The sequence below is a fragment of the Saccopteryx leptura genome, chromosome 2 (assembly GCF_036850995.1).
Source record: "Saccopteryx leptura isolate mSacLep1 chromosome 2, mSacLep1_pri_phased_curated, whole genome shotgun sequence".
NCBI classification, from domain to species: domain Eukaryota; kingdom Metazoa; phylum Chordata; class Mammalia; order Chiroptera; family Emballonuridae; genus Saccopteryx; species Saccopteryx leptura.
Window position 1 is genome coordinate 57574598 of NC_089504.1, and position 26154 is coordinate 57600751.

Consider the following 26154-nt stretch of genomic DNA (forward strand, 5'->3'; position numbering starts at 1 on the left):
CTTTGCACATCAGGACAATGCTCTCACCAACTGAGCTATCCGGCCAGGGTATGTAGCCTTTGATCTTAGTCTCCTTAGCACCTCTTGTAGCTAAGAGCCAGGAGCCATTGCACTATGCCTGGAGAAAGGTTTGAGGACCAAAAGAACTGGATGCAGTGGTGGAAGCTTTCTCTCTCCATTTCTACTTTATTACAGCCGGCTTCGGAAGTGGGACATGATGCTGGTTTTGTGATAATGGCCCTAGGTTCCCTGAATGAATGAGGAAAGATTGAGTTTTAGGCTTGTAAAAGCAAACCATAAATGACTGAGAGCCAATGGGAGAAGAAAGGAGGATAGAAGAGGGGAGGAGATCATGCAAGATGAGCTTAATGAGAAGGAAAGGAGGAAGATGAGTTGAGTTCTATAAGCCCTTACTAAATAAATGTCTGCTATGATGAGGTCAGGGACTGGGGACAAGGAATCCTGGCCTTAAGGGACAGTGGCAGAGATGTTCATGGTGGATGATGGCAAAGGTGAATAGCTCCTTACAAAGGCAAAAGTTAAAGAGGCTGGTTTGGGAGAAAAGATTATCAAAACAGTCACCATATGAGAGGCTGGACTCCTACTCACTCCTAGAGGGCACCTAATGGCAAGACAGTGGAACAGGTGCTGCCTTTGGAGCAGATAGACCTTGGTCCAATCTCTGCTCTGGCTGTGTGACCTGGAGCAGGCTGAATCACCTTGCTGGGTCTCAGTTGCTCTATCTTTAAAATGTATATAGCCACACAGATCAGACAAGGTTACAGTGAGGTTTAGAGATATAACGACATAATAACTGCAACATAGTAACTGTCAGTATTATTATAGCATGGCTGATTGAAAAGTAAGTTCCCATACTCTACTATTACAGCCCCTCAGAAGTAACTGACTGGCCATCTGAGTTGAATGCTGCGTAGTCTGCCTGGCTCTTGCCTTTAGGAGACAGATACAAAATCACTGATCAACTGTCTGAGGCTATGCTTTCACTGCCGGCTACTCATGATTTTATTTTCATTTAGTGAAAAGTCAAGACTGCACACACGCCTTTCCTTAGCTAAGCTAAAAAGTAAGTTTTATCAAGATGTCAGTTATTATCAAAAGTGACAGTCGCCTGACCAGGCGGTGGCGCAGTGGATAGAGCGTCGGAGTGGGATGCAGAGGACCCAGGTTCAAAACCCCAAGATCGCCAGCTTGAGCGTGGGCTCATCTGGCTTGAGTTAAAAAAAAAAAGCTCACCAGCTTGGACCCAAGGTCGCTGGCTCAAGCAAGGGGTTACTCGATCTGCTGTAGCCCCAGGTCAAGGCACATATGAGAAAGCAATCAATGAACAACTAAGGTGTCACAACGAAAAACTGATTATTGATGCTTCTCATCTCTCTCCATTCCTGTCTGTCCCTGTCTATCCCTCTTTCTCACTCTCTCTCTGTCTCTGTAAAAAAAATAAATAAATAATTTTTAAAAAAAGTGACAGTCTGTGGGGTCCAGAGATTGGTATCCTCTGCTCTCTCCAACCTGCAGTTGTAGCCTCTGCACCATCTCTGAGCCTGGGAAACAGCAATTTTGCTGCACAGACGACTATGAAATGCAGTTTTGGACTGTAACCATCCTCAGTGTTAGTGACTGAGGTAACAACTTCAAATGACATGGACCTTTCTCATTATCATGTGTATGGGAGTGGCCTGAGGTAAGTGACATATACCAGGTTTATTTATCCACTTTTCCTTTGTGATTGCAATATACCTGTCGAAAGAGACATCATACTTTTCCCAGACCAGACTCCTTGTTTCCCCACCTCTGCCGTTGGCTCTGCTTCTCTTGACATTTGACATGACCTAAGAGCCACTTGTGAACCTCTGAACTCCCAGGACCTTTCACATTTTCCTTGCCAAGGTACTGGTCCCAATGACAGTTCAGATAGTGTTGATATATCTTATTTCTTTTACTGGACTGACTGCTAGCTCCTCGAGAGCAAGCACCTTTGTCAGTCACTGCTGTTACCTTCCTTGCCCAGCATGGGTAGAAACTGCTAAATGAATACAATTAAGCTAAAGTATTCACTCTGGAAAACAGGCTGTAGACCCTTAATATTCCATGGTGTCTTAAAACACATGTTCATATCCCATGGATTAGACTTTAGAAAAGTTAAAACAAACTCTCACCACATTGTCTGAACCCATAAAAACTACTTTCCTTGGCCCTGGCCGGTTGGCTCAGCATTAAGAGTGTCAGCCCGGTGTGTGGAAGTCCCAGGTTCGATTCCCAGCCAGGGCACATAGGAGAAGCGCACATCTGCTTCTCCACCCTTCCCCCTCTCCTTCCTCTCTATCTCTTCCCCTCCCGCAGCCAAGGCTCCATTGGAGCAAAGTTGGCCTGGGAGCTGAGGATGGTTCCATGGCCTCTGCCTCAGGCACTAGAATGGCTCCAGTTGCAACAGAGCAACACCCCAGGTGGGCAGAGCAATGCCCCCTGGTGGGCATGCCCAGGTGGATCCTGTTGGACGCATGTGGGAGTCTGTCTCTCTGCCTCCCCGCTTCTCACATCAGAAAAATACAAAATATATTATATATATAAAGAACTACTTTCCTCAATGGGTCTTTGTAGAAATGAAAAAAAAAATGCATGTTTCTATCCCATGGGTCAAAAGACATCATCTACTATAGAATAAAAAGATGGAGAGACTGACTGAGCTCACCAGCTACCTTTATTCCAAGATCCTTTCATTGTCCTCTGGCTTGTATGGTGTCTCCTGCTAACATCCTTACTGATTTGAGTTCCCAGTGTCTTTTTGCATAACTTAAGCAGGCAAACATTACATCTTTCTTTCCTTCTCTCTCTCTTTCTTCTTTTTACATGAGGATCCCTGACTCATTTTCAAAACAAGATGATCAAGATTATCAAGGAACACAAGTTCTGATGGAATTGGTCCAGAGAATTCAGGGTAGTTGTGGGGGTGCTTTGAGAGTGAGACTCTCCCAGAAGTTCCCAAAGTAATCTCATTTAGAACTTGGAACCAGGCAGAAATTCTGCTGTCCCAGGGCCCTGCACCATTTCTAAAACAAAATATTGTTTTAAAATTTCTTCAAATTAGAAGTATTCTGGTGGTAGGGTTCCCATGTATGGAAGAATCTAGAAGAAATAACGTCTTTACATGTTTTTTCTTAGTCATGTACTTGATAACCTAAGTAGAAAAGTTTCTCACCTCAAAGTGCAGTGAAAAAAAGAAAAGAAAAGAATATTATGATTGGCTTCTCCTTCATAGAACACAGGCTGGAACCAGAAAGCCTGTTACAAAACAGTCCTGCCATCTAGGGTCCCTGTGACCTAACTCTGTGCACCTCACTTTCCTTAACCTCAAAATGAGGATAGGACTGAACTCGCTAAGCTGTTGGGAAGATTAAATTAGTGACATCAAAAACATAGAACAGCATACAGATGAGAGAAATCATTCCATAAGAGTTCGCTGTTATTATAACTGCTATTATTATGTCTATCATACAGATCCTTTGAGAGCCCATGTTAAGAGACAGTAGGAAAAAAAGAGGTAAAATAATAGAGTGGTTATTTTCTTAGTCTTTGGGGACAAACACATGTTAAATTATAGGCTCCATTAATTACCCATTATTTTGAGAATGTTAAAAACAATCTCTAAACCCCAGTTTCTTTATCTATAATGAGTATCTTCTTCACTGGGTCACTGCAAGAATTCAGTGAACTTATACATGCAGGATATCTCAAACAGTGCTTGGTCTATAACTGCTTACTAAATGTTCCAGGAAATAACTGTTATTCATTTTTCTACTAGGTTTTCTGACTCAGTATCAAGAAAATCACCCAGCACTCAATAAATGCTTGCAAATGCCTCTCTGGTCTTGAAGTTTGTGGTAGCAACTCTGAAATGAGCTCTACAGATGAACATCATAAATGATCATTGGTGTGTCCATTCTCAAAATATTTAAATAAACTATGCCAGGCACCGTCCTCCACTCCCGGCTGAGGGCACCTTGATGGCATGCTGCTCTGTGCTGCACCTGCTTGCTGGTGAGCAAGACTGAAAGGAGACTGAAATTGAGTTTCCGTGGTTCCCTCTTCGGTCCTTCTCCTTCATCAGACATTTCCAAGGAAAATTTCTTAAGTGATTTAAGTCTCAAACGTAGCGTCTTTTGTGCATGATCATGAGTCACTGCACATTTGGACAGAATAATGGTGAATGTTATATATTTTTCCAAGACCCATTACATTTTCTAAGAATTCTTAGACAGGCTAATATTACACTCAGCAAGAGATTGCTCATAAATGTGTCCAAACTTATTTTATGACAGAAATACAGTAAAAAAAAATTATGAATCACTTCCTGATAACCAAAATGAGAAATAAATGGAGTTAATTAAAAATATAAACCATTCTGCATCCCTTTCATCTTCCAGTGATTTTTGTTGTGAGTAGCTGAGTTGGGGAGAGGCAAGAGGCCTGAGGGACAGAGAAACTTTCTCAGCAATTCAGCTGTTTCAACTGTTGCACAAAAAGGCTACCTTTGTCCTCTTTCAAAAGTTGCTAAGTAGCATATTTGACAGATAAGAAGGCCACTTGGATCAATCTTGAACATGACAGTGTTTGTAATTATTGGTATGTCCTTTAAATGAGGGGTAATCTAATAACTTGAGATTAATATTCTATATTTAACAGAATTTCCTTTTGAATTCAACACTCTTTAAAGCCTAAGTGTGTGGAAAGCAAATAAGTCCCATTCCACAAGCCCAAGATTAAAATGCATCTGGCCTCATGCCAATACTCTGTATCTTTAGTTGTGTTATCTCTGATATTAGTTCTCTTTAATTACACAATATTTAGTAGAGAACCATGTGTAGGTAGTTCATTGAGTATTTATATTGACAACAAAGATAAAAATCTGTAGAGCTGATACTGTAACCTAGGATATATTAGATATTGTTGTTTTTTTTTTCAGTTATCCCTAAGTATTAAATGTAAGTTCCAAAGGATTTGTTCTTCTGTGTTGATTCTTAAAAGAAACAACAAATACCTATCAATGTTCAACTCACATTTTCCTCATCAGAATTTGTGGAAAAGAGAAAACGGTTTTAGGAAAAATGATATGATTTCAGAGGCTAATTCTGGACTTTCAAAATTTGTAATGGAAAACCAGTTTCCATAAAGCTTACATTTTTAAATTGGCTAATGCAGGGTCAATACAGACTTAAAAAAGAAAAGTCTTCAACAACATATTACCCATTTTTAATAAAGTCACAAAACAAAAGAAATCTATAGAAGCTGAAAAAAGAAAACTTCCTAAATTGTAGTTTCAGACTAACTGGTCTTAGTCATAAAATCCTGGTAAGCAAAGGAGGCAGCTGCGCAGGGAACTGAAAGCATATTAAAGTCATCTTCATTATAAGCATGGCCCCAAATAACACTTCGTCTCTCCTTGGCAGTGAGGCAAAAGTTTTTCAAATAAGGAATGGAAATTTCTCCCAGCATCAGCTAAGTTATAGATCTCTTTGCTATATAGCAATATTGCCATTCTGTTAAGACGAACAATAAATAAGTGCGGAAATGCTTGCCTAGCAGGGCACCCAGCTTGCAAACACACATCTATCCAGTACTCTGCTCATTTGTTCACAGTCAGAATGGACAGATTTGAAATTTAGGAGTATTCCTTAAGACTGCTAAAGTATTTTAGGTCAAACTATAAATTTTCCCTGAAGTTCTCTGCCAAAATTATGCTGAGGACTGAGAACAGAATCCTTCAAACGTTTCCAAGAGTAAACTTTAATCTGTTAAGGAAAAAGTAAGTACAATGACATTTCCCTGTCTGTGCTTGATGGCTGCTTGGTTCCAAAGGATCAGCACAGCATAGAAGGTGCACAGGCTGCAGCTGAGGCCAGGAACTCGGGGAAGGAGTTGGACTGTTAGGACATCTCATATTTGGCAGAGGTTTGCCATTAACTTTAGAGAAGCATAAATCTTGTAGGTCTGTCTTCCTCGGTATTAACTTTTGGAAGCACAAAGGGGTTGTCCAATTCACTAATCGCAGGAAACCTACAGCCAATGAGGCTCAAGTCTTTGGAGCCAGGTGATCTTGGGTCGATACTCTGACTCTGTGTTGCTCTGAGCATATTAGCTCCACCTCTCTGTCTTCTCCTTCTTCATCTGTAAAATGCAGAGAATAACCAGCTCCAGCATCATGGTGGAGGTTAAACATGATGATAATAAATAGACTTGGCAGGTCCATGAATGCTGGCTGTGGATCACAGACCCTGGCTGTGTAGGAAGCTATTGTACTACTATTTTATTAGGTTTCACTTCACAATTCTTGTTGGGAATCACCCCAATAATAGCAATAGAATATGCTATGCTATGAAAGTTCCCTCATACCCAAAACATTCTTCTATAGCTTACTGAGATTTGCTTTTGCTTTTAAATACATAGGTTCCAGGGCATATCATAATTACCACAGATTTAGCCCAATCTCCCACATTCTCTGCATTTAAAGTAGAAATAAAATATTACACATTTTGAGGTTGACACTCAAGAGTTATTGAGCCCCTTTGGGAAGGATTCTTGAGTTATGTTGGCTAAAAGAAATGTGTATATTCCTGAGGTTTCTGTATCGTTCAAGCAGAAATTAGGTCTAAGACTGAGTGAGGAAGTCCCCTTCTCTCCTAAATCTTCTACTTCATTAACAAGCTCAAGTCTCCCCTTCCTAAAAGACCAAGCAAAATAAAATATAAATAAAAGTCTTCATCATCAGGTTTTTTGTAGGTATGGTGAAACCCTCTCTAAGGGAGAACATCCAAACTTCTTTACTCAAATTCTCTGCTAATTGTTGACATTTCCCCTTCGTTCTTCCACCAGGGCATTCTGGTTCTGCCCTCATCGTTCCACTGAACCTGCACTCATTCATTTACAACAGACAAGTTACCCCGTGCCCCTCTCTCTACTGCTCTGGATCCTGTTGACCACATCTTGCTTTGGAAACTCCTAACTCCTTTGCACTGTGGCCCTGTACTTCCCCAATTCTCCTGGTATACTTCTGGTTCCTTCTCCTCCCTTCATTCCACTATTCCCACCCTATGCCTAATCCTTCCATTTGAGTTTAGACTCTGCCCTCCTGCTGTTATCACTTCATACAGTTTTCTTGGATGATCTTCTCTCTGCTCAAAATTTCAACGACTATCTTTATGCTGGAGTTTCCTGTACACCCAGATGGACTTCCTTTCTTCCAACAAAGGCCTGCTGGACACTTCCACTTGGATGTTTCCCAGACAACTCAGAACTGACACATCTTCCATCCTAACAAATAACAATAAATGTACTTGTCATGTACCATGAAATGCGACCAATGGGCCACAGATGGCGGCTACAAAGGAAGCTACTGCATAACTACTTCATTAGGTTTCGCTTCACACATCTCATTGTGAACTATTCCAATAAAGACAGACATGAAATTTGAAATGATCTCAAGTGTTGGCACTACCAAGCAACCAGGTGACCGAACTGGAAATCTGGCACTCCATTCACTGAGTCCTTGTTCCCACCCAGTCAATCATCATTTCCTACCAATTTGTCCCCTCTTGGTGTTTTACTTACTCCCTCCATTTCATCCCCACTATTTACCTGTCCTATCTCAGCCCTTATTGCCTCTCAGCTGGACCACCAGATAGCCCTTTAACTAGCCTCTCCAGTGCCAATCTCAACCCCTTCAAATCGACTTTCCTCACAGCTGCTGAGCTAGACAGCAGGCCACATACATACTCATCGTCTGCAGGATAATGAATGGGCAGGTCCAGCAGTGCAGTGACAAATATCCAGCGGTTCCTCCAGGAGGATCTTGCCTTCACTTTGCATCCCTTTATTATTGTTCATTCTATAACTCTCTAGACTTCCTCTTGATTCTGAAGCCTAACTGATACCCTTCCCATAAATTCCTTTTCTGTTTAACAGCCACTTATGCTGTTTGCAATAAAGATTTCTGACTTGTTATACAGCTTTATTTGCTCCCACCATAATTACAGATTTGTGTTTCCTCTGGTTGATCTTTTGCTGCCAAGGTCAGGGGGTCAGGAGCCATGACTACGTATGTGCTCCCTATTATCCACTCCATAGATATGTTCTCCTTTCCAAGTACTAACCAGGCCCGACCCTGCTTAGCTTCCGAGATCAGACGAGATCGGGCGCGTTCAGGGTGGTATGGCCGTAGACTCCATAGATATGTTCTCTATGTACTCATGCCTGATGGATAGTAAGCACACAAAAGCTTGTTGATAGAATATTAGAAGCATTTCCTATAGAACTTATGATTCACTCAGGATACTATGAAGTTATGATATGGTACCACTTGTCTTGCTTCATCATCTCATTCTTAGCCTCAGAATCCTTGAAAACACAAATAATTTTATTGCAAAGTAGAGGAAGCAAATATTGTGGCAGATTTTACTGAATTGCAAACCGAACCCATTGGTTTCTCCATCAGTCACATCAGTGTGTAAGAAGTTCTTTTAGGAGCAGACAAATATCTCTACTGACTTTTACCCATCAAGGTGGGTACCGTTGGTGTCTCACACTTGTGCTCTTAGGGATAATAGCTGTCAAAAACTAATTCAAAGTCTGATAATCTTGCCAAAAATACTTTTCAGATGGAGCAGTGTCACTCTTGAGATTGCTTTGTGATTGTTTGTGTTGGCAGAGGACCAAGGAGCTCAGGCAACCCTAACAGCTAAGTACCCCACAGGCTGTTTGTCCACAGTATGTCAGCGATGAGACAGACCACATATTGGTGAGGCAAGCTGAAATACCGCTTCACTGTTATATTTGGAAATTACAACATAAGCCTCCAAAGTCTTTGAAGTCCAATGGTAAGAAAGATTAAACACAACCTTTTCCACTACAGGAAAAAGTGTCAAGGCTTTTCAAGAGCTTTAGAGATTGATTATATTCCAAGCATTTGCTGATATCACATATTGTTTGTCAGGCATGATGATGAGGATGCGATCCCTATTCTGAAAGATGCAACACTCTGATGGGGTGAAGGGGTGGGGTCTCTGATAAGGAGACGCCAATAAGATACACAAGATAGAAAGTGAAGCAAGACATAGAAAGTGAGAGAAGTAAGGCAAGGGAGGGAAGGGAGAGGTTCATTTACCTAGGAAACTCAGGGAATGCTTCAAGAAAGAGCTGGATCTTAAAGCATGAATAGGATTTAAATGGGCCAAGATGGGAAAGAATAATACAGGCGTGGAGAACAAATCAACTAGAGCAAGGAGGCCATAAAGGCAAGGATGTGTTGAATGAATAGCACATTAAGAATTACAGGAGGGGGCCCTGGCCGGTTGGCTCAGGGGTAGAGCGTCGGCCTGGCATGTGGAGGTCCCGGGTTCGATTCCTGGCCAGGGCACACAGGAGAAGCGCCCATCTGCTTCTCCACCCCTCCCTCTCTCCTTCCTCTCTGTCTGAGGATGGCTCCATGGCCTCTGCCTCAGGTGCTAGAGTGACTCTGATTGCAACAGAGTGACGCCCCGAATGGGCAGAGCATCGCCCCCCCCCCCCAGTGGGTGTGCAGGGTGGATCTCAGCTGGGCGCATGCAGGAGTCTGTCTGACTGCCCCCCCCCCCGTTTCCAGCTTCAGAAAAATACAAAAAAAAATTAAAAATAAATACATAAATAAAGAATTACAGGAGGGGAGAGTAGAAATATAATTTGGGGAAAATCATGAAGGGTCTTTGAGTGTCAAGCTAGGCATTTTGTGCTTTATCCTGTGGGCAACTTTAACAATCCCTGATGAAGAGTGCATTTCTTCTTTCTCACTTCTAGAGGGGTGGGTAGTTGGCAGTCATTCTAGGGCCCTGTCCTCAACCCTGGCTGCATATTGGAAAAACCTAGGAAGTTTATTTGTAGTGTTTGGTTTTTTTTTTGTGAACAATGTCAAGTCTGGCTCGATTTTGGGCCAAATAAATCAGAATCTCTTGGGATAGGCCTGTACATGACTTTTTCTTTCTTTCTTTTTTTAATTTGTAGATGTTTTTAATGTCCAGTCAAGATTAAGAACCTACTGCATAGGCATAAGAATTTATTTATAGATTTTTAGTTTTGGTCAGGAATGCTTGCTGATATTAGGTATGATATTATGCTTTGCTTAATTAGGTGTGGCCTAATAGATATAATGAAAATATCTATATACAATGAAAACACTGAAAATATCTTGCCCTTATACAATATTCTCATTGATCACTAGTAATCTGTTTTTCTGTGTTAAGCACTGCTGTGTTTCTGAAGTGGGATAATTGGCAGATGTGAAAATCAGGGTTGACCAGCCAAGATACCCAGAACATGTCCAACTTGCTGGCCCTATTTATTGAGATATACATCACCTCTATTAAAACAAATGAGTTTCACTCAAATTCTTAAGAATCAAGTATTGTTTAATAAGAAAAGTAGAACTACAGCTGGGGTGACCTACCAAAGAGATTCTGGTATTTTAAGAACCAGGATTTTTCATGAATACTATATTCCAAGATGCAAGGTCACAAAACATAGTAACTACAGGCTAAGAGATTAATTATGGCGATGAAGGCAGACAGTTCCACTATGATAAATTACCTTTTCCTCCTAATACATTGTGACCACAGCTGACTTCTACAATGATGAGAAAGAAAACATCCTAAAAACCCCCAGGCACTTGTTGGGGATTAGGCCAGGAGCTGGGTAGCACCTTCCCACTGAGCAACTCTAATGTGAGTAAGGAGGAGCCCAGCCTGGGTGTTGGCATTGCTAGGAAGGGGTTTGGCCAGACAGAACCTGTGTCCAGAGAAGTCAGCATAGGCAGGGAGGAGCAGATAGATATGACCAGTCCTCATAGGTTAAATCTCAAAGGGATGGGTCAGGCAAGAGAACTCAAGATTCTAGACTGATTGACAGGAATGCAAGGGTTAGGGACCTGCCCAAGAGTTTAGGAGAAGAGAGATGAGTGTGGCCAGGCATCTCATAGAAGGCACCAGCACCCTCAGTCACAGAGGCTGACTGATGCTGAGGCATCAGCTCTGTGGATAGGTTCGCAGGGAAGAGCAGGGAAGGGTGGGAGAGTGATGGGGCAGGGTGCAAAGCACTGCTGACCCAAACCAAGAATTTAGGGAGAAATATGATGGAGAGAATGTAAGCCAGAGTTGAACTTGGTCTTATTACTTTCCATCCACACCTCATTTAGCCACACAAAAGTTAGACAGCATAAGAGGTTCATGGATGCTAAAAATAGAGGCAAATTATTTAAAAAAAAAAGAATGTTCGTCCTCTGGTTGGAATGAAGAGCAAATGGCAAAACTATAATAGAAAGAAAATGAGACTCTCCTTAGTTTCTCCAAAGCTGTGTTGCAAAGCTGTTTGAAGTAGAAGAGATCATGACTGATAAAATATAAGACTAGTGAGAGTAAGAATGGCAGATTACAAGTATAAAGTACTCACTATGTGTTACATGGATTAATACATTCAATCTTCACCATAATCTTATGAGATAGGTCCTTTTATTATCTCCATTTCACAGCCAAGGAAACACACAGAAAGGATATATAACTTGCCCAAATTAACACAGTATGAAAGGACAGAGCCTGGATTCTAATCCAAGCTGTCCAGCTCAGAGTTTGTACTAACCAGCAGGCGCAAGTTATTTCTCATGATAAAGAATTACCTTTGAGGCTACAGAATGAACCAGGACCACAAATAAAAATGCATAAGGACTTTTTAATCATCCAATATTTCATTTACTCATTCACTCAACAAATCTTTATTGAACACCTACTACATGCCAGACCTTTTTCTCTATGCTGAAGGTTGCAGATAGGTGGGATCCCCACACAGCAGAAAGAGTGAATAAACACACTATAAGACCAAGAGTGTAGGGTTAATGTGCCTTTGATCAGTTCACACCTTTGGAACCCATGTTCTTTGACATGTATGAAGTATAATCACACCTCTGATGAAGAGTTTCCAAAATGTTACAAGTAGCACACCAAAGCTCCAGGGTCCAATGGAGACCTGCACATGGCAGCAATGCTAGAGGGAAGAAGCGGTAAAGAGCAGCGGAAACTAGAAGTTGCCCAACTGCCTGTGTCTGTGACTGTGACTGGTGGCCTGTCTGGGTCCAGTGCGCTCCTCTGCGAAATAAGGGTGCTGCACTGGATGAACACTAGGCCCATCTCTAGGACCTAGGAGCTCAGGCAGAGCCGGAGCAGAGCCAGTACCGTGCTCAGGCACAGTGCACCACAAGAGCCACACTCAACATGACCACAGCAGTAGCCAGGGAGGCCTGGGATATGCCACATAATGCTACTGCAGGAATGACTCATCAATTCCTGGCATTCACTGTCTCTCCGAGAGACATCCAAGGAGCATCCGGGACTTGTGATGCTCTCCAGCTTCGACACCACATGGGGGCTGTGTTTCTGCTCACAGGGCACCAGGAGACCCATGAGCAGAGGAGATGCAGGTTCAAGCAGGCCCAGGGGCGGGAATGCCTTGTGAACTCCTGATTTAGGGGGGGATGCTGAGTGGCACCCCAGGGTCAGAAAAAGAACTGTAGTTCACAGGAAGGGAAGACTGCTCCTGTCCCAGGAAGGCTTTTTGGGACCCTTGCCAGACTTTTGGTTCCAGCTGGGCCTCAAGATATATCAGGCGGAATTTATCACTATTTATAATAACTGGCACATGACAGAGTGCAGAACTGAGAGATGGCCAAGTGACCAGCAGTGTCCTTCCGAGAGAAAAAAAGGGGTTGGGGAGGAGAAGGGGTGTCAGAAAGAGACACACACATGTACTTACAATGTAATTTCAGCACACCCTACCATGACCCCACCTCCCAAATCTCTAGATAGGCCCTGACTCAGATACCAGCACTTGCTTGGGTGTACACACTGAATTCGGGCAGACAGTGGAGCCGGAAAGCATCAAGCCATACCCGTTTATTGGAGGCACCCAGAGACAGGCAAGCGAATAAACAAAGGGAAACCATTTTTCACAGTGGCAGTTGAGGGAATCAGGGAACCACACCTCGCAGTGGCAGGAGAGCAATCTGGGAGAACCAGCACCGAGAGAAAGCACCCATAGCTTTTCATAGAGACACACACGTGGCTTTCTGCCATGTGCTCATGCACTAATTGTACAGAGTGCTTGCAGCCAGGAAACAAGTAAGCAAGCCTAACACAGCTGTTTTGTTTTCCCCACACCAACAAACACACTGCCCTGTCCAGACTCACCCATTCTGTGCCCAGTGGAGATCAAGCATATTTCAAAATGGCCATGAAGTAGAGACATTGGAATTGTAATTGGAGATGTTTAGAGAACTAATTCTTGAAATAAACTAAAGGGTAGGACTTCAAATATAATTTTGGGCAGCTGGGGAGATATTTTAAGACAATCACTCCAGATTTGAATCTCCTGTGATGAAATTCTAATTACTTCCTCCTCAGGACTTTAGCATTGTTCTCTTCCCTATAAATTAATCTACTGACTAAGGACCTATAGAACATGCCATTTGTGTTCCGAATACTGTGGGCAAACGTCTCTGAAACCCACAACTTTCTGTGGTGGATACAATGCACCCAGGTAACTGTAACCAATTTCAAAGGGTTTCTGTGGCACAGCAAGGTGAACGGAATTTGCAGAGGAGCTTGTGAACAACTTGCCAAATTTCAGCACAGGACAATTTTATTATCATCAACTTAACAACCTAGAAATGGGTTTATAACAAATTCATAGCGATGGGTTCTCGGCAGGCAACCACAACTGCTAGTACACAACAAACTCACTGCTCCTCTGGAGTGGACTGCTATGTGCAAATGCTGGTCTTTGAAAAACTCCATCTCTAACGACTGAAGCCTAACCTGCCTGCTCCACCAGGAGTGCTCAGAGGAGGATGAATTAACTTCCCTCAGCCAAGCCAGTAGTCTTAGTACTGAGCCAGAAAGCAGTGGCTGTTAGAAGTTAGCAAGAAAGGAAATGGGAAAGCAACAGTGCCTTCATTATACTATTAAACCATAATCACCTTTTCCTATAAGCATCTTCCTGTTTTCCCTGAAGGGGCACTGTTCAACTGCCACAGTGCAGAGGTGCCAACTCAGCAGAGAGCACTTCCTGTGGGTCTGGGAGGCGGTTGACTTCAGCAGGCTGCGGCATGCCCACTGACCCAGACAGCAGCAGGCTGTGAGGGGGCCACCATCCTGCCAGAGGGCTGGGGATGGAGGCTCAGTGACTCAGGCTCCTGGATTAAGGGGTGATGTTCATTTCTTTTTCTCAGGGCCAGGACTAGGCTGAGGTAAGAAAAATGTCTAGGGCACAATATTTAAGATTTTCACTCTCAGGGTCCTGCAAGTAGCTCTTTCAGTCAAGTCCCTGTTTACTACTGAGTGAGTTTCCTCCTGTTTTTCCCCTACCTAGACAGCTCAGAATTGGCTAAAAAGATTCCATATGACATGAACCATCCATTTGAATATGCTAAGAGGGAGATTTCCTCTTGTAAAAAATGGGGCTAACATCACCCACCTGCAAGGGGCAGAGAAACTAATGTATGCAAATCCCCAAACAGAAGCCTGGGGCAGAGTAAACTGATGATAATTCCTACATCCTAACCTGGGGCTCTGGCCTCCACCCTTCTCGGGGGAGCCAACTTGGAAAGTTGGAGACCCGAGGACAATTGAAAAGGGAAGGAGGTTAGCTGGTGTCCTTTATGCTGCAGTATTTTTAAAATGAGGCTCTTTCCCAGTGCAAATGGCCTGAGAGTGACATAAGTGAACAGGAACGGAAAGAAAAGGGATGCCCAGTGCCTGCTGTTGGGCACTGGAGAACTACTTATTTTTACTAAATGAAGAGTAAGAAGATACATCTGAAGACCCCACCTTTAAACTTTGTCACTAGAACCCAAATGGTATGTAGTGGTTAGACCACACTAACACTCGCCAGTTGAGTGACCTCATGCTCAAGGTCATGGACTGGTTTCCTCATTTGCCAAGTGCCGGATTAATACATCAGGAGTATGAGGATGAAGGCATGCAGCAAATCACCGAGGTACTATCACAGAACTATGAAACCACTCCTGCCAGGTGGGAAGAGAATGCCTCTCCAACTTGCCTCACTCACAACGTGTGGACTGAGGACCAGAGAAGATGATGACCTGCTAGGGGCACAGACCCTAGTGGCAATCATTAGCTGTGCCCCCTTTCTCCTTTCCATTATGGAGTGCTGGAGGGAGGAGCAAAATCTCAGCGCTTCTACCCACGGGCCAGGTAAACAAAGGCCACCCCTCCTCTGCCCCATCTCTTCCTTGGCCATCATGCAGCACAGCTGAGGTTTGGAAGGAGGATCCGTGACGCACACTTTTCTCCTAAGGGGATTTAACTCCAAGATAACAGTACCCATGTGAAAGAGCCAGGCGGCAGGAGGAAAGTTCACCTCGGGCCTCAGTGCACCGAGTCTCCTTACCTTCTTCATTTAAAAGCCACGGCAAGAAGGCATACACAGAGTCAAAGCCACAGGTGTTCTCTTCAAAGGCGCAGGACGCAGAGGGTAGGTCCAAGGCCCCGGCAAGCTGCAGGGCTGCGGGCACAAAGCGAGTTTCAGTTGGGTTTGGGTTTGGGTTCGGGGTCGAACCCTGGAGCGTTTGCACCAACTCGGGGCGCCCTTGGGAAACTACCTGGTTATAGTGAGGGGGAGGAGTGCAGGAAGGGTCAAGTGAAGGATGCACTACAGTCCCTTTCCCTCACCCCCAGGGCGCTTCCATTGCGCTAACCCGCCGCGCACCCCCAGCCTGGGCTTGCGAAGCGAGAATAGCGGTTGCGGAGAAGGATCGAGAGGCGCCTTCGGATGGCTCAGCCCGGGACGGCGAGCCCGGCCACTAGTGCTGCAGGAGAGGGAGAGGGACACGCGAGTGCCCCCCGTCCTCCACCCCCCGCCCTCGCCAAACGCACAGCGGGTCCCGGCTTTACCTTGCACTGCCAGGAGGATGTCCCGTAACAGCATGGTCACGCTTCGGGGCGGAGTAGCGGAAAGGGGTGCTAGCTGCCAGCCCGCGGCGACAAGCTGCTCCCAAGCGAAGGCAGCGTGGGAGGCGGAGGCGCCTGGGACCGGGGGAGGGTGAAGTCCAGAAGCAAAGCGTGCGCTTGGAGCTGCTCAACTTGGCGAAGCGGCTCTCGGAGCTGAGCGGAAAGCTGAAGGTGCCTCAACGGAGAGCGCCGCTCGCTCTGCTGCAGCCGCGGGCCTGACCGCGTCCCTAAGGAGGCCGGCCCGCAGCACAGCTGGTCCTGGACGGGGATGGGGCTGGGCGGGGAGGAGACAACTGCACACTTTTTTTTTTTTTTTTTGAAAGCCTAGCCAAGAGTGGCTGGGGAAGGAGCGGTCAGGATGCAGTGCCTCCGCTCGGGGTTTTAAAGCTTGGGACGAGACCGCTGGCTGACGCTCGGAGGGGGCTGGCCTTACCGGAGCCCCTCCGCCACGATGGGACGCGAGGCCCTCTGCCCCGCCCGTCTGGGGGGCGAACTAGCTTATTTCTGGGGACAGCCTCCCCACATCTGACATGCCAAGTACTGCAGGGCTGGCCCTAATTTTAACTACTTCTCTCATGAATGGAAAAGGGTGGACTAAAATCTAGAGGAAATTCTGGAAACTGTAGGGTGGAATAAGCTTCGTATCTCACGAGTTTCAGCGTTTGCGGCCCAGTAATGCTAACGTTGAAATACCGCTGCCCCCCTTTTAGCAGTGGAATGTCTGGCATGCCTGGTGCCCAGCTTTCCCTCTGTCCAGTGAAGTGGGGGCATTCCTTCTCTCCAGAGAGCCATGATAAATTAACAGGTTTCTAAATTGAGATGTAGGGAATGGGGGTGGTGATCTGGGGGAGGGGTTTACTGGGAGGTACTCATGTGCTACAAATTTGCTTTGAGCACTAAGTAGGTCTTTAAAATTGTTCTCTTCCAGTAAAGAAAATTGTGTGTGTGTGTGTGTGGGGAGGGGGGTCCCTTCTTAATCCTTAATATAATTTTGTGCCAGCAATTTTATGCCTAGGATAGCAGTTCTCAAACTTGAGGGTGGGTCAGAATGCCTTGTCTTTGTTATCTGCAATGGAAACTGAGATTTCAAGGGTAGAGAACAAGTCTGCCTTATCTTTGTATCTGCTCTGGTGCCATTTCTGTGCGTGTCTAATTGTAGGTGCTCGGTAAATGCTTGTGGAAGGGAAGGCTAAGGAACAGCATAGCCTCATTGGTACACACAGCCCAGAGGCCTGCCTAAGCTGCAACTTTATGATTAGAAGAAGAAAACCTAAATCTAAACTGTAGGCCACCCAGATATATATATACATGGAAACCAATGGACTGCACAGATGCGCTCTGGGAACACAGAGCCAATCCCAAGAGGAGCAGCAGTTTGAACAGGTTGTCAGAGCAGCACATTTAGTGAACTGTGGGGAGGGAGAACCTGGGAGGCTCTCTTAGTCCATTTTTATGAAAGGAAGAGAAGACTGCAGGGAGACAACCTGGACCCTGGAAGGAGGCCCAGGCCTTGGCTGAGGGAGGGAAATAGAGATGATGAAACAGCTTGGATCCTGCCACCTGAGCCTGTTGCAGACCAGCCTCATGGACTCCAGTCTGGGTTCAAGACAAAGGAGAGGCTGCTGGGAAAATCAGAGCTATTCATCTAAATCTGTACCAAACACTGAGCCCTATGACCCCTGTGGCAATATTAAAAATAGCGCAGGTAAGCAGTAGCATGTTCCATTTTGATGCAGACCACCACCCTTTGAAATTTTGGGGTTCGTTGCTGTGATAATGGGTAGCACATGGCTGGCTGTGTTAGGGGTACAGGTTGGTTTGTAAGCATGCATGCTCACCCCTGGGACAACCTCTTAATTTTAGGAGCTAAGGCTCTATGTCACCTACTGGAGCTAAGCATGAGCTGAAGGACATTGGGATTTGACCAATTACAGTAAATAGTGGCTCCAGAGACTGAGAGGCCATGGACAACTTGGGCTACTCCCAGGTGGTGGGCTCTGAGCTCTATCATTTTTTTCTTTTTTTTTTTTTAGTTCTGTGGCCTGGAAAAAAAAGGAAGACTAAAGCATTCTGCCCCCAGAAACATTCCCCAAAAGATCAGTGAAATGCCAGCTTAGCTTCTGATTTACAGCCTGTGATATTATTCACCTGTTAGATTGGGGACCAGCACACTGTGTGATTTCATCTCAGCTGAACAGGGACAGGGTGATAATTCACAACCAGTGAGGTCTGGGCACTGAGAGACAGAACAGATATCAATGGGGGGGGGGGAGATAATGAATATCAGCTCTGAACGGGTGTCTGAAGTGTGTGCGCTGTGTGCAAAGTACAATTAGCAGTGAGAAGCCGAGTCACACTATAACTTCTAATCTGGAAGCTTGATTTCCAACGGGATTTAAAACACTGGCAATTTAAAGATGTTAAATGCCCACTACCTGTGAACCTAGAGCACATTATTTTGTCTCTCTGTGCCTTAGTTTTCTCTCCTATAAAATGAAAATAATAACTACCTATGTCACAGTGTGGTTGTGAGTACTAGATCAGTTTAAATTGTTAGAATACTCAACAGGGTGTGTGGTAAATTGTAAGCACTATATTAATATTAATATTAATCTTGTACCATTCAAGTTTTTTACAGGTCAAGCATTGTAGTTGAAATTGATGGAGTCTGCCCATCAAATCTCCTTTCACATAGTGTCCAGTCTTTGGGTATTGGGGAGGTGCAGAAACTAGAAATGTAAATTGGACAATTGGTAAATTATAGCCTTGATGTTCTGTAAGAGTACAAAAAAAATCTGAACTATTGAGTGGATACCATTATAAGTATTAACAACTAGGAATTAACAACTAAAATTAACAACTAAAAGAGTAATGCAGAAAATAGTTTCAGGATTAAAATGAAAATATTTGTTTGATGACACTTGAGGCGGAGCAATCAAGATGGAATGGACTATATGAAGAGGATTATATTTCTAGAAGCTACAGGAAGTTATCCTGGTCCCTAGTTACAGCCTCAAAGCCAAGTCTCTCTACGTCTAATAAAAGTATCTTATGAAAAAAAAAATAGAGATCTTATTTGAGACATTTTGTCTCTAACTTGCTGGAAGTCCCCATAATTCTTCCCAAACTGAAAAGTTTTCTTTTCTTATTACTCATTTACAGCTTTATATACACATTTATTTTTCATTTGTTATGTGAAAACTTTATGGATTTATTCACCTATAACAGGTTTGAGTTAAACTTCTGAGTATCTAACTCACTGGACTCACACTCTTTCTCCTGGTGGTGGGGGTGGGGACTTTGCATGAGGAAACTGGCTCCCTGGCCTGTGGGCTTCATTCTAAAACAAGGCAATAGGACTGAAATGGCTTCTTTCACTCTAACTGTGGAAAGGCCTTGCAGTGAGGGCTCCCTTCTAGGGCTCCCTTCTGTGCCTCTGTTTTCATACTAGGTCACCAACATCATCACGCTCTCCCACTATGGAAGAACTTCCCTGGAGGTGGCGCCCACCTGAGTCCCCACCACATTTCTGAGTCTATTTTTTTTTTTTTTTCATTTTTCTGAAGCTGGAAACAGGGAGAGACAGTCAGACAGACTCCCGCATGCGCCTGACCGGGATCCACCCGGCACGCCCACCAGGGCGACGCTCTGCCCACCAGGAGGCGATGCTCTGCCCCTCCAGGGCGTCGCTCTGCAGTGACCAGAGCCACTCTAGCTCCTGGGGCAGAGGCCAAGGAGCCATCCCCAGCGCCCGGGCCATCTTTGCTCCAATGGAGCCTTGGCTGCGGGAGGGGAAGAGAGAGACAGAGAGGAAGGAGGGGGTAGGGGTGGAGAAGCAAATGGGTGCTTCTCCTATGTGCCCTGGCTGGGAATCGAACCAGGGTCCCCCGCACGCCAGGCCGACGCTCTACCGCTGAGCCAACCGGCCAGGGCCCAATTTTCTTATTTTTAAGATACATCCTTTAGTAACTTTATCTTCAGCAAACATCTTTGAGAGGTCAGTTTTCCCACTCTTTGAAAATATCAGTCATAAAATAAATAGTTTACTTTGATGTAGGCTTCTAGATTAAAGTTCTGGGTGGAGATGGTGGATTGAACACGCTCATTCAAATTCTGCTTCTCCAGAAACCATTTAAAAACTGCAATGAATAGTCATTATTTACAAATGTCTGAACTTTAAAAAATATGGAGAATGGGAGAGAAGACAATAAAAAACCTTTGGAAGTCAGAAAAAAAAGATGGATAAATGAAAACGGACCAACCAGATCAAAGCAAGTCAGATTTGAAGCTGGCTCATTTTATTTCATAACATCATCGAGAATCCAGGAGATGGTGACAGCAAGGGGTGAAGAAGGTGGCTTAAAATAAGGAGATTGGAAAAGCTGTTTGGGAAGCACCAGCTCCCCAGACCTCTCCATACCCCATGTTACTGGAGGACTGCTCCCCCCACCTGTATTAAGGTTCCCTAGAGACACAGAACCAGTAGGATAAATAAGATCTAATATTATATAGATAAATAATATACAGGGTGGGGCAAAAGTAAGTTTCAGTCCATATGGAAAATAATACAATTAATAATACAAGAATAAACTGTTTCGCATACTCACAACTGTAAACCTGCTTTTGTCCCACCCTGCAATATAATATGATTTATTGTGAGAGGTTGGCATGTGTGATTATAGAGGACATTTGCAAGTGGAGGCCCCGAAAAGCCAGTAGGATAGTTCAGTCCAAACCTGAAGGCCTGGCACCAAGGGAGGCAATGGGGTCAATTCTAGTCCAAGTCCAAAGGCCCAAGAACCAGGAGTGCTATTGTCTGAGGGCAAAGTTGGATGTTCCCCAGTTCAGCAGCGAGTAAATTCACCCTTTTACTTTTTTTGTTCTATTCAGGCCTTTAACAGGTTGAATGATGTCCACCTGCATTGGTGAGAGCAATCTTCTTTATTCAGTCTGCTAATTCAAATGCTAATCTCTTCAGGGAGACACCCTTACAGAAATACCCAGAAACAATGTTTTACCAGCTATCTGGGTATTTCTCAAAATAGTCAAGTGGACACAACAAATTTACTATCACACCACCCTAGCACGAGAATGGATGTTTATACTCTGTACAGGGTAAAACAGAAGTATACTAGACTGGATGGTACAGACTGTGTTAAGAGCAGAAATACCACACTGAACCAGGGTGATACGTGGGTAGGCACAGGAAGCTGGGATGCTGCCTCCCCTCAGCTTCCAGAATGGTGATGACCAGATCTTTTCTCTCCAGGTGGGAGAATGAAAAGAATAGTAGAGTTATCTTTGGGGAACTTGACCAGATCAAGAATAAAAATTTAGATAGTGAAAGGCCTGGCCAGAGAGCTCAGTTGGTCAAGCGTTCTTCCAGAGCACAGAAGTTGTCAGATTCCCCAGTCAGTCAGGACACATACAGGAGCAGCTTGATGTTCCTGTCTTTCAAAACAATAACCTGAGATATTGATACTGTAGTTTCCCCTAATGGCCCAACAATACCACCTTTTGATGAAACACATTCAGATTTTCTAATCAGCTTTTATGTATACAACACTTGGTTTTGTATAAAACAGTTTATAAAGGCCAGTAGTTTTAGAAAGTTTTAGAAAGCAAGAAAACAGAAAATGAATGAGGGGAAAAGAAATCAAAGAAATAATTTAATCAACTTTTCTGAAGTGAGATATATGAATTTTCAGGTTGAAAGACTCACCAAGTGTTCAGAATAATGGCAGGAGATATCAAAACAGTGGGGACAAAAAATCTGAAACATTTTCAGAGGGCAAAAGCAAGTCACATACACTCAAAAATAAGTTGTATTTACACTCATTAATGTAAACATTCATGATTGATTTGAACAAAATTACACTGTTACTATATTAAAAGGATGAGGTTCTGGAAAGTATTCTAGTATATGGTGGGTGCAGAAAGAAGAAAACAAAATCCCCATCTTTCAATGTATAAATAATTATTTTATAATCCTCTGGCCTTTGCTGGAGCAGTTGAGAAGTTTTGATACTCTAAGACAGGGTTGGGAAACTTTTTGGCTGAGAGAGCCATGAACGCCACATATTTTAAAATGTAATTCCACGAGAGCCATACAACATCCTGTGTACATTACGCATTATTCAATAAAAATTTGGTGTTGTCCCGGAGGACAGCTGTGATTGGCTCCAGCACCAGCAACCATGAACATGAGCGGTAGGAAATGAATGGATTGTAATACATGAGAATGTTTTATATTTTTAATGTTATTTTTTTAAATTAAAGATTTGTCTGCGAGCCAGATGCAGCCATCAAAAGAGCCACATCTGGCTCGTGAGCCATAGGTTCCCGACCCCTGCTCTAAGAGTTGCTCCTTTGCAGGTAATCTATCTTTATTCTCTTGTCTTTGATGTTCTGCAAGTCCTGTAGAGTTTCCAACAATCTCGGTAAAGGGGAATTTGAAGTGGCTCATCTGCGAGCCTTTAGGAATCCATGTTTGTCACTACAGTTGTATGCTGGCCTAGTTGATATACTCAGGCATGTAAATTGTACCCATAAGGATAAATCATAGGAGACACAAGAACAGTCTTTGGTTAAGGTGCAAAAATATAAAATCCTAAAAGGAAACTATGGATAATGGGCTTTTGCTCAGAAAAATATCCAGGGAATGGATAAAATAGAATGCTGAGTGAAACATGACCAAAGAAAAAAGTGGTGTGGCATGCCCCATATTTGAAAGAGAAATAAAACCATTTGAGGCCACACAATTCTTCCAGTGATTATTTAGAAGTGGCTGAATGTCACCTTGGCCTCTAATAAGATTAGGGAGAGAAAGAAGATTCCTGTGAGTTGGGTGTTCTTGGTGAAGGACAAGTATTGTGTGGCTTTTTTCTCCTCTCCTTTGGGAAAGAAAAGAGAAGCTGCCTTTTTCGAAATCCCAGCAATGTAAAAAGGGCTTCAAATATCACTCTCAGAGATCTAGAGTATCTTACCGACATCTTATTCCTTAGTTTGATTCTGCTCATACAGTGTACTTGCTGAGCTGTGCCCTGTACCTATATGTGCAGGGGGCAGGGGGAAGAAATGGGAAAAGATGGCAGAGCAGAGAGAAAGTAGTTTGTTCTCTCGCTACTTGGTAAGGCAAGGCTGTGTAAGTTTACTGTGAATTCACAAGAGCCAGGCTTGAGCTGCTTTGCAAGAGGCTGACCTCCCAAGCAAGGACTTCAGTAGCTGGAGTCTACAGGGTATTCCACCATGGATCAAAGTTGGGGGTGAGGGAGCTGTGGTAAAGATCAAGTTTGAGTAGATCTTCTAGGTCTGGAAATAGGTCAGGGTGATGTGAAGAGTTGGAACTAAGACACCCTACTCTCCATATAAGAAGAAGGCTCTCAAATGGCTGTACCTTCAGGAACTAGCTTGTTAGAAAACTTGAAACCAGAAAGGCATGAATATGAATGGTTTGATTTTGTCCATTGCTGCCTTCCACCATGCTTTACTGAATCTACACTGGCTGTTCTTTAGTGATATCTTATACAGATTCCATAGCTTTCTGGTCATTTGTGTATATAGGAAAATTCATCACCAGAGACCCAGTATTTAGACACATGCCACAGACAGGGGAATGCTATCTAAGAGCAGACTACAACAGCACCAGTGAGACAAACATTTTCTCTTTTATTCATCCATCCTCCCTGCCCCTGCACTGCAAGAACCTAGACTAGAGGAAGAGGAGAGAAGAAAGAGTGAGTGTGTAGACAATGCCCTTTCCCTACTCCAAGGCCCTCAGGTGACCTAGCTGATGGTATAAGGCTGGACGAAGAGGATTCAGCTGGGTAGGCAACTGAAGTTTTAACCTGGACTGAGTTGGTCTCTTTTAGTTGTAGAATGAGCTTTAGGTTGAACTTTCAGGAATAATACCCAAAATTATGCCACAGAAATGGCTTGAAGAGAAATGCCACTGTCACCCTAGACATCAAGAACTGGATTACATTGAACCTACTGCAACTGCCAATGCCCCCAAAAGCCAACAAAATGGCAGCATTGAACAGTGCTTATATCTTTTGTGAATCACTTAAGGAATTTAAATCTTGCATAGGTGCATCTGATTAGTGGAGTCTAGGTCACTTAATTTTATTCTACCTGAAAAGGAAGCAGAGGATTTGAACCTTAAGTTCCATATTGAAGAGATAGAACTTATAACATGGGAATTCTTCACATTTAGAAAATGTTTTCAGAAGTTGATGGGACACTGTAAATGTGAACTACTATTGTTTAAAATAGAATTGGTTAACCACTCATACCCATTAGGATGGCTATTTTTTTCCCAAGTGCAAGTAGAGGAGATAGAGAAACAGACTCCTGCATGTGCCCCAGCCAGGATTCACCCTACTACCCCTGTCCGGGCTGATGCTCCACCCATCTGGGGCCATGCTGACAATAGAGCTATTTTTAGCACCTAAGTTGTAGGCTCCATGGAGCCATCCTCAGCACCCTGGCCAATGGGCTTGAACCTATCAAGCCATGGCTATGGGAGGGGAAGAGAGAGAAAAAGAAGGGGGAGGAGAAAGCAGAAGGGTAGAGAAGCAGATGGTTGCTTCTCCTATGTGCCCTGACCAGGAATCGAACCCTCATCCACATGCTGGGCCAATGCTCTGCCACTGAGCCAACTGGCCCAGGCAGGATGGCTATTATAAAAATAATCAAAATAACAAGTGTTGGTGGGATAAGGAGATATTAGAATACTTGTCCATTGCTGGTGGATATGTAAAATGGCACAGCTTCTATAAAAAACATTATGGTAGTTCCTCAAAATTTAAATGTAGAATTAAACATGTAGTCCAAGAATTCTATTTCTAGGTATGTATGCAAAAGAATTGAAAGTGGAGACTTAAATAGGTATTTGCACATCAATGTTGATAGAAGCATTATTCCTGATAGCCAAAAGACTGAAAAAGCCCACATGTCCATCAATATATGAATGCAGTGTATACACAAAATGAAATATTATTGAGTCTAAAAAATAAATAAAATTTTGGTATATGCTTTACATCAAATAAAATTTGGTATATGCTAAAATATGAATGAATTTTTTAAAAAACAAACATTATGCTTAGTGAAATAAGCCAGACACAAAGGACAAATATTGCACAATTCCACTTATATGAGGTACCTCAAGTAGTTAAATTAATAGACAAAAATAGAATAGTGGTTACCAGGCATTGAGTGTTGAGGGAAATGAAAAACTACTGTTTAATGAATACAAAATTTCTTTTTTATTAACTTTCATTTTTTAAAATTTATTCATTTTTAGAGAGGAGAGAGAGAAAAAGAGAGAGAAGGGGAGGAGGAGCAGGAACCATGAACTCCCATATGTTCCTTGAGCAGGCAAGCCTAGGGTTTCAAACTAGAGACCTCAGCGTTCCAGGTGCATGCTTTATCCACTGCACCACCACAGGTTAGGCACAAAACTTCAATTTGAGGTGATGGAAAATCCTGGAGATGAACAGTGGTGATGGCTACACACCTTGTAGCTCTACTTAATGCCACTAAAATATACACTTAAGTGTTAAAATAATCAATTTTATCTTATGTATATTTCACCACAATAAAAAATAAAATTGGGTAATAGTTTTGAAAATCAGGATTGAATTGAAATTGGCCAAATAATTATTTTATTACTCCCATACTTTGGTATTTACTCAGCTGAAAAGATAGGGGGAAATAAAAGGAAGATAAAGGATTTTTATTATATCTTTTGTGTGAGACCCTTTACTCAGTGACAAGCAGACCACACAAGGGTTGAGCTCTGCATGTGGGATTTAAGCCCCAAGAATTTAGATAACACAGTGGCACACTCACAGACAACGGTCAGGGCATCAGGTTTATGCTCGTTTGTGTTCACGTGTCTCCATTCTGGTAGGTCCACAATGCGGACAGCCCTTGGGCAATGAAAAAGAATGTGACAGGCCTGAAATCAAGAACAGCAGAATGTGCTATTGACAACAAAATATGAAAAGCTAGTTTCCTTTTGTGAAAGGTCTTCAGCTCATTTTCTCTAGCTCTAAAGAAAAACCAATTGTTAACAAACATATAACCAATAATGATC

At 43.3% G+C, this 26154-nt stretch overlaps 1 protein-coding gene across 1 annotated transcript in view; it reads right to left on the bottom strand.

Annotated features, from left to right (window-relative positions):
• Window positions 1–16346, bottom strand: part of MAMDC2 (MAM domain containing 2) — a 201543-nt gene extending 185197 nt beyond the window's left edge. Inside the window, exons 1-2 of the mRNA XM_066368010.1 lie at window positions 15999–16346; window positions 15496–15609 (exon numbers count right to left, since the gene is read on the bottom strand). Of these exons, the coding sequence (XP_066224107.1) occupies window positions 15496–15609; window positions 15999–16032 (148 nt within the window). The 5' untranslated portion in view covers window positions 16033–16346. The remainder of the gene's footprint in view (window positions 1–15495; window positions 15610–15998) is intronic.
• Between the last annotated feature and the right edge of the window lie 9808 nt (window positions 16347–26154).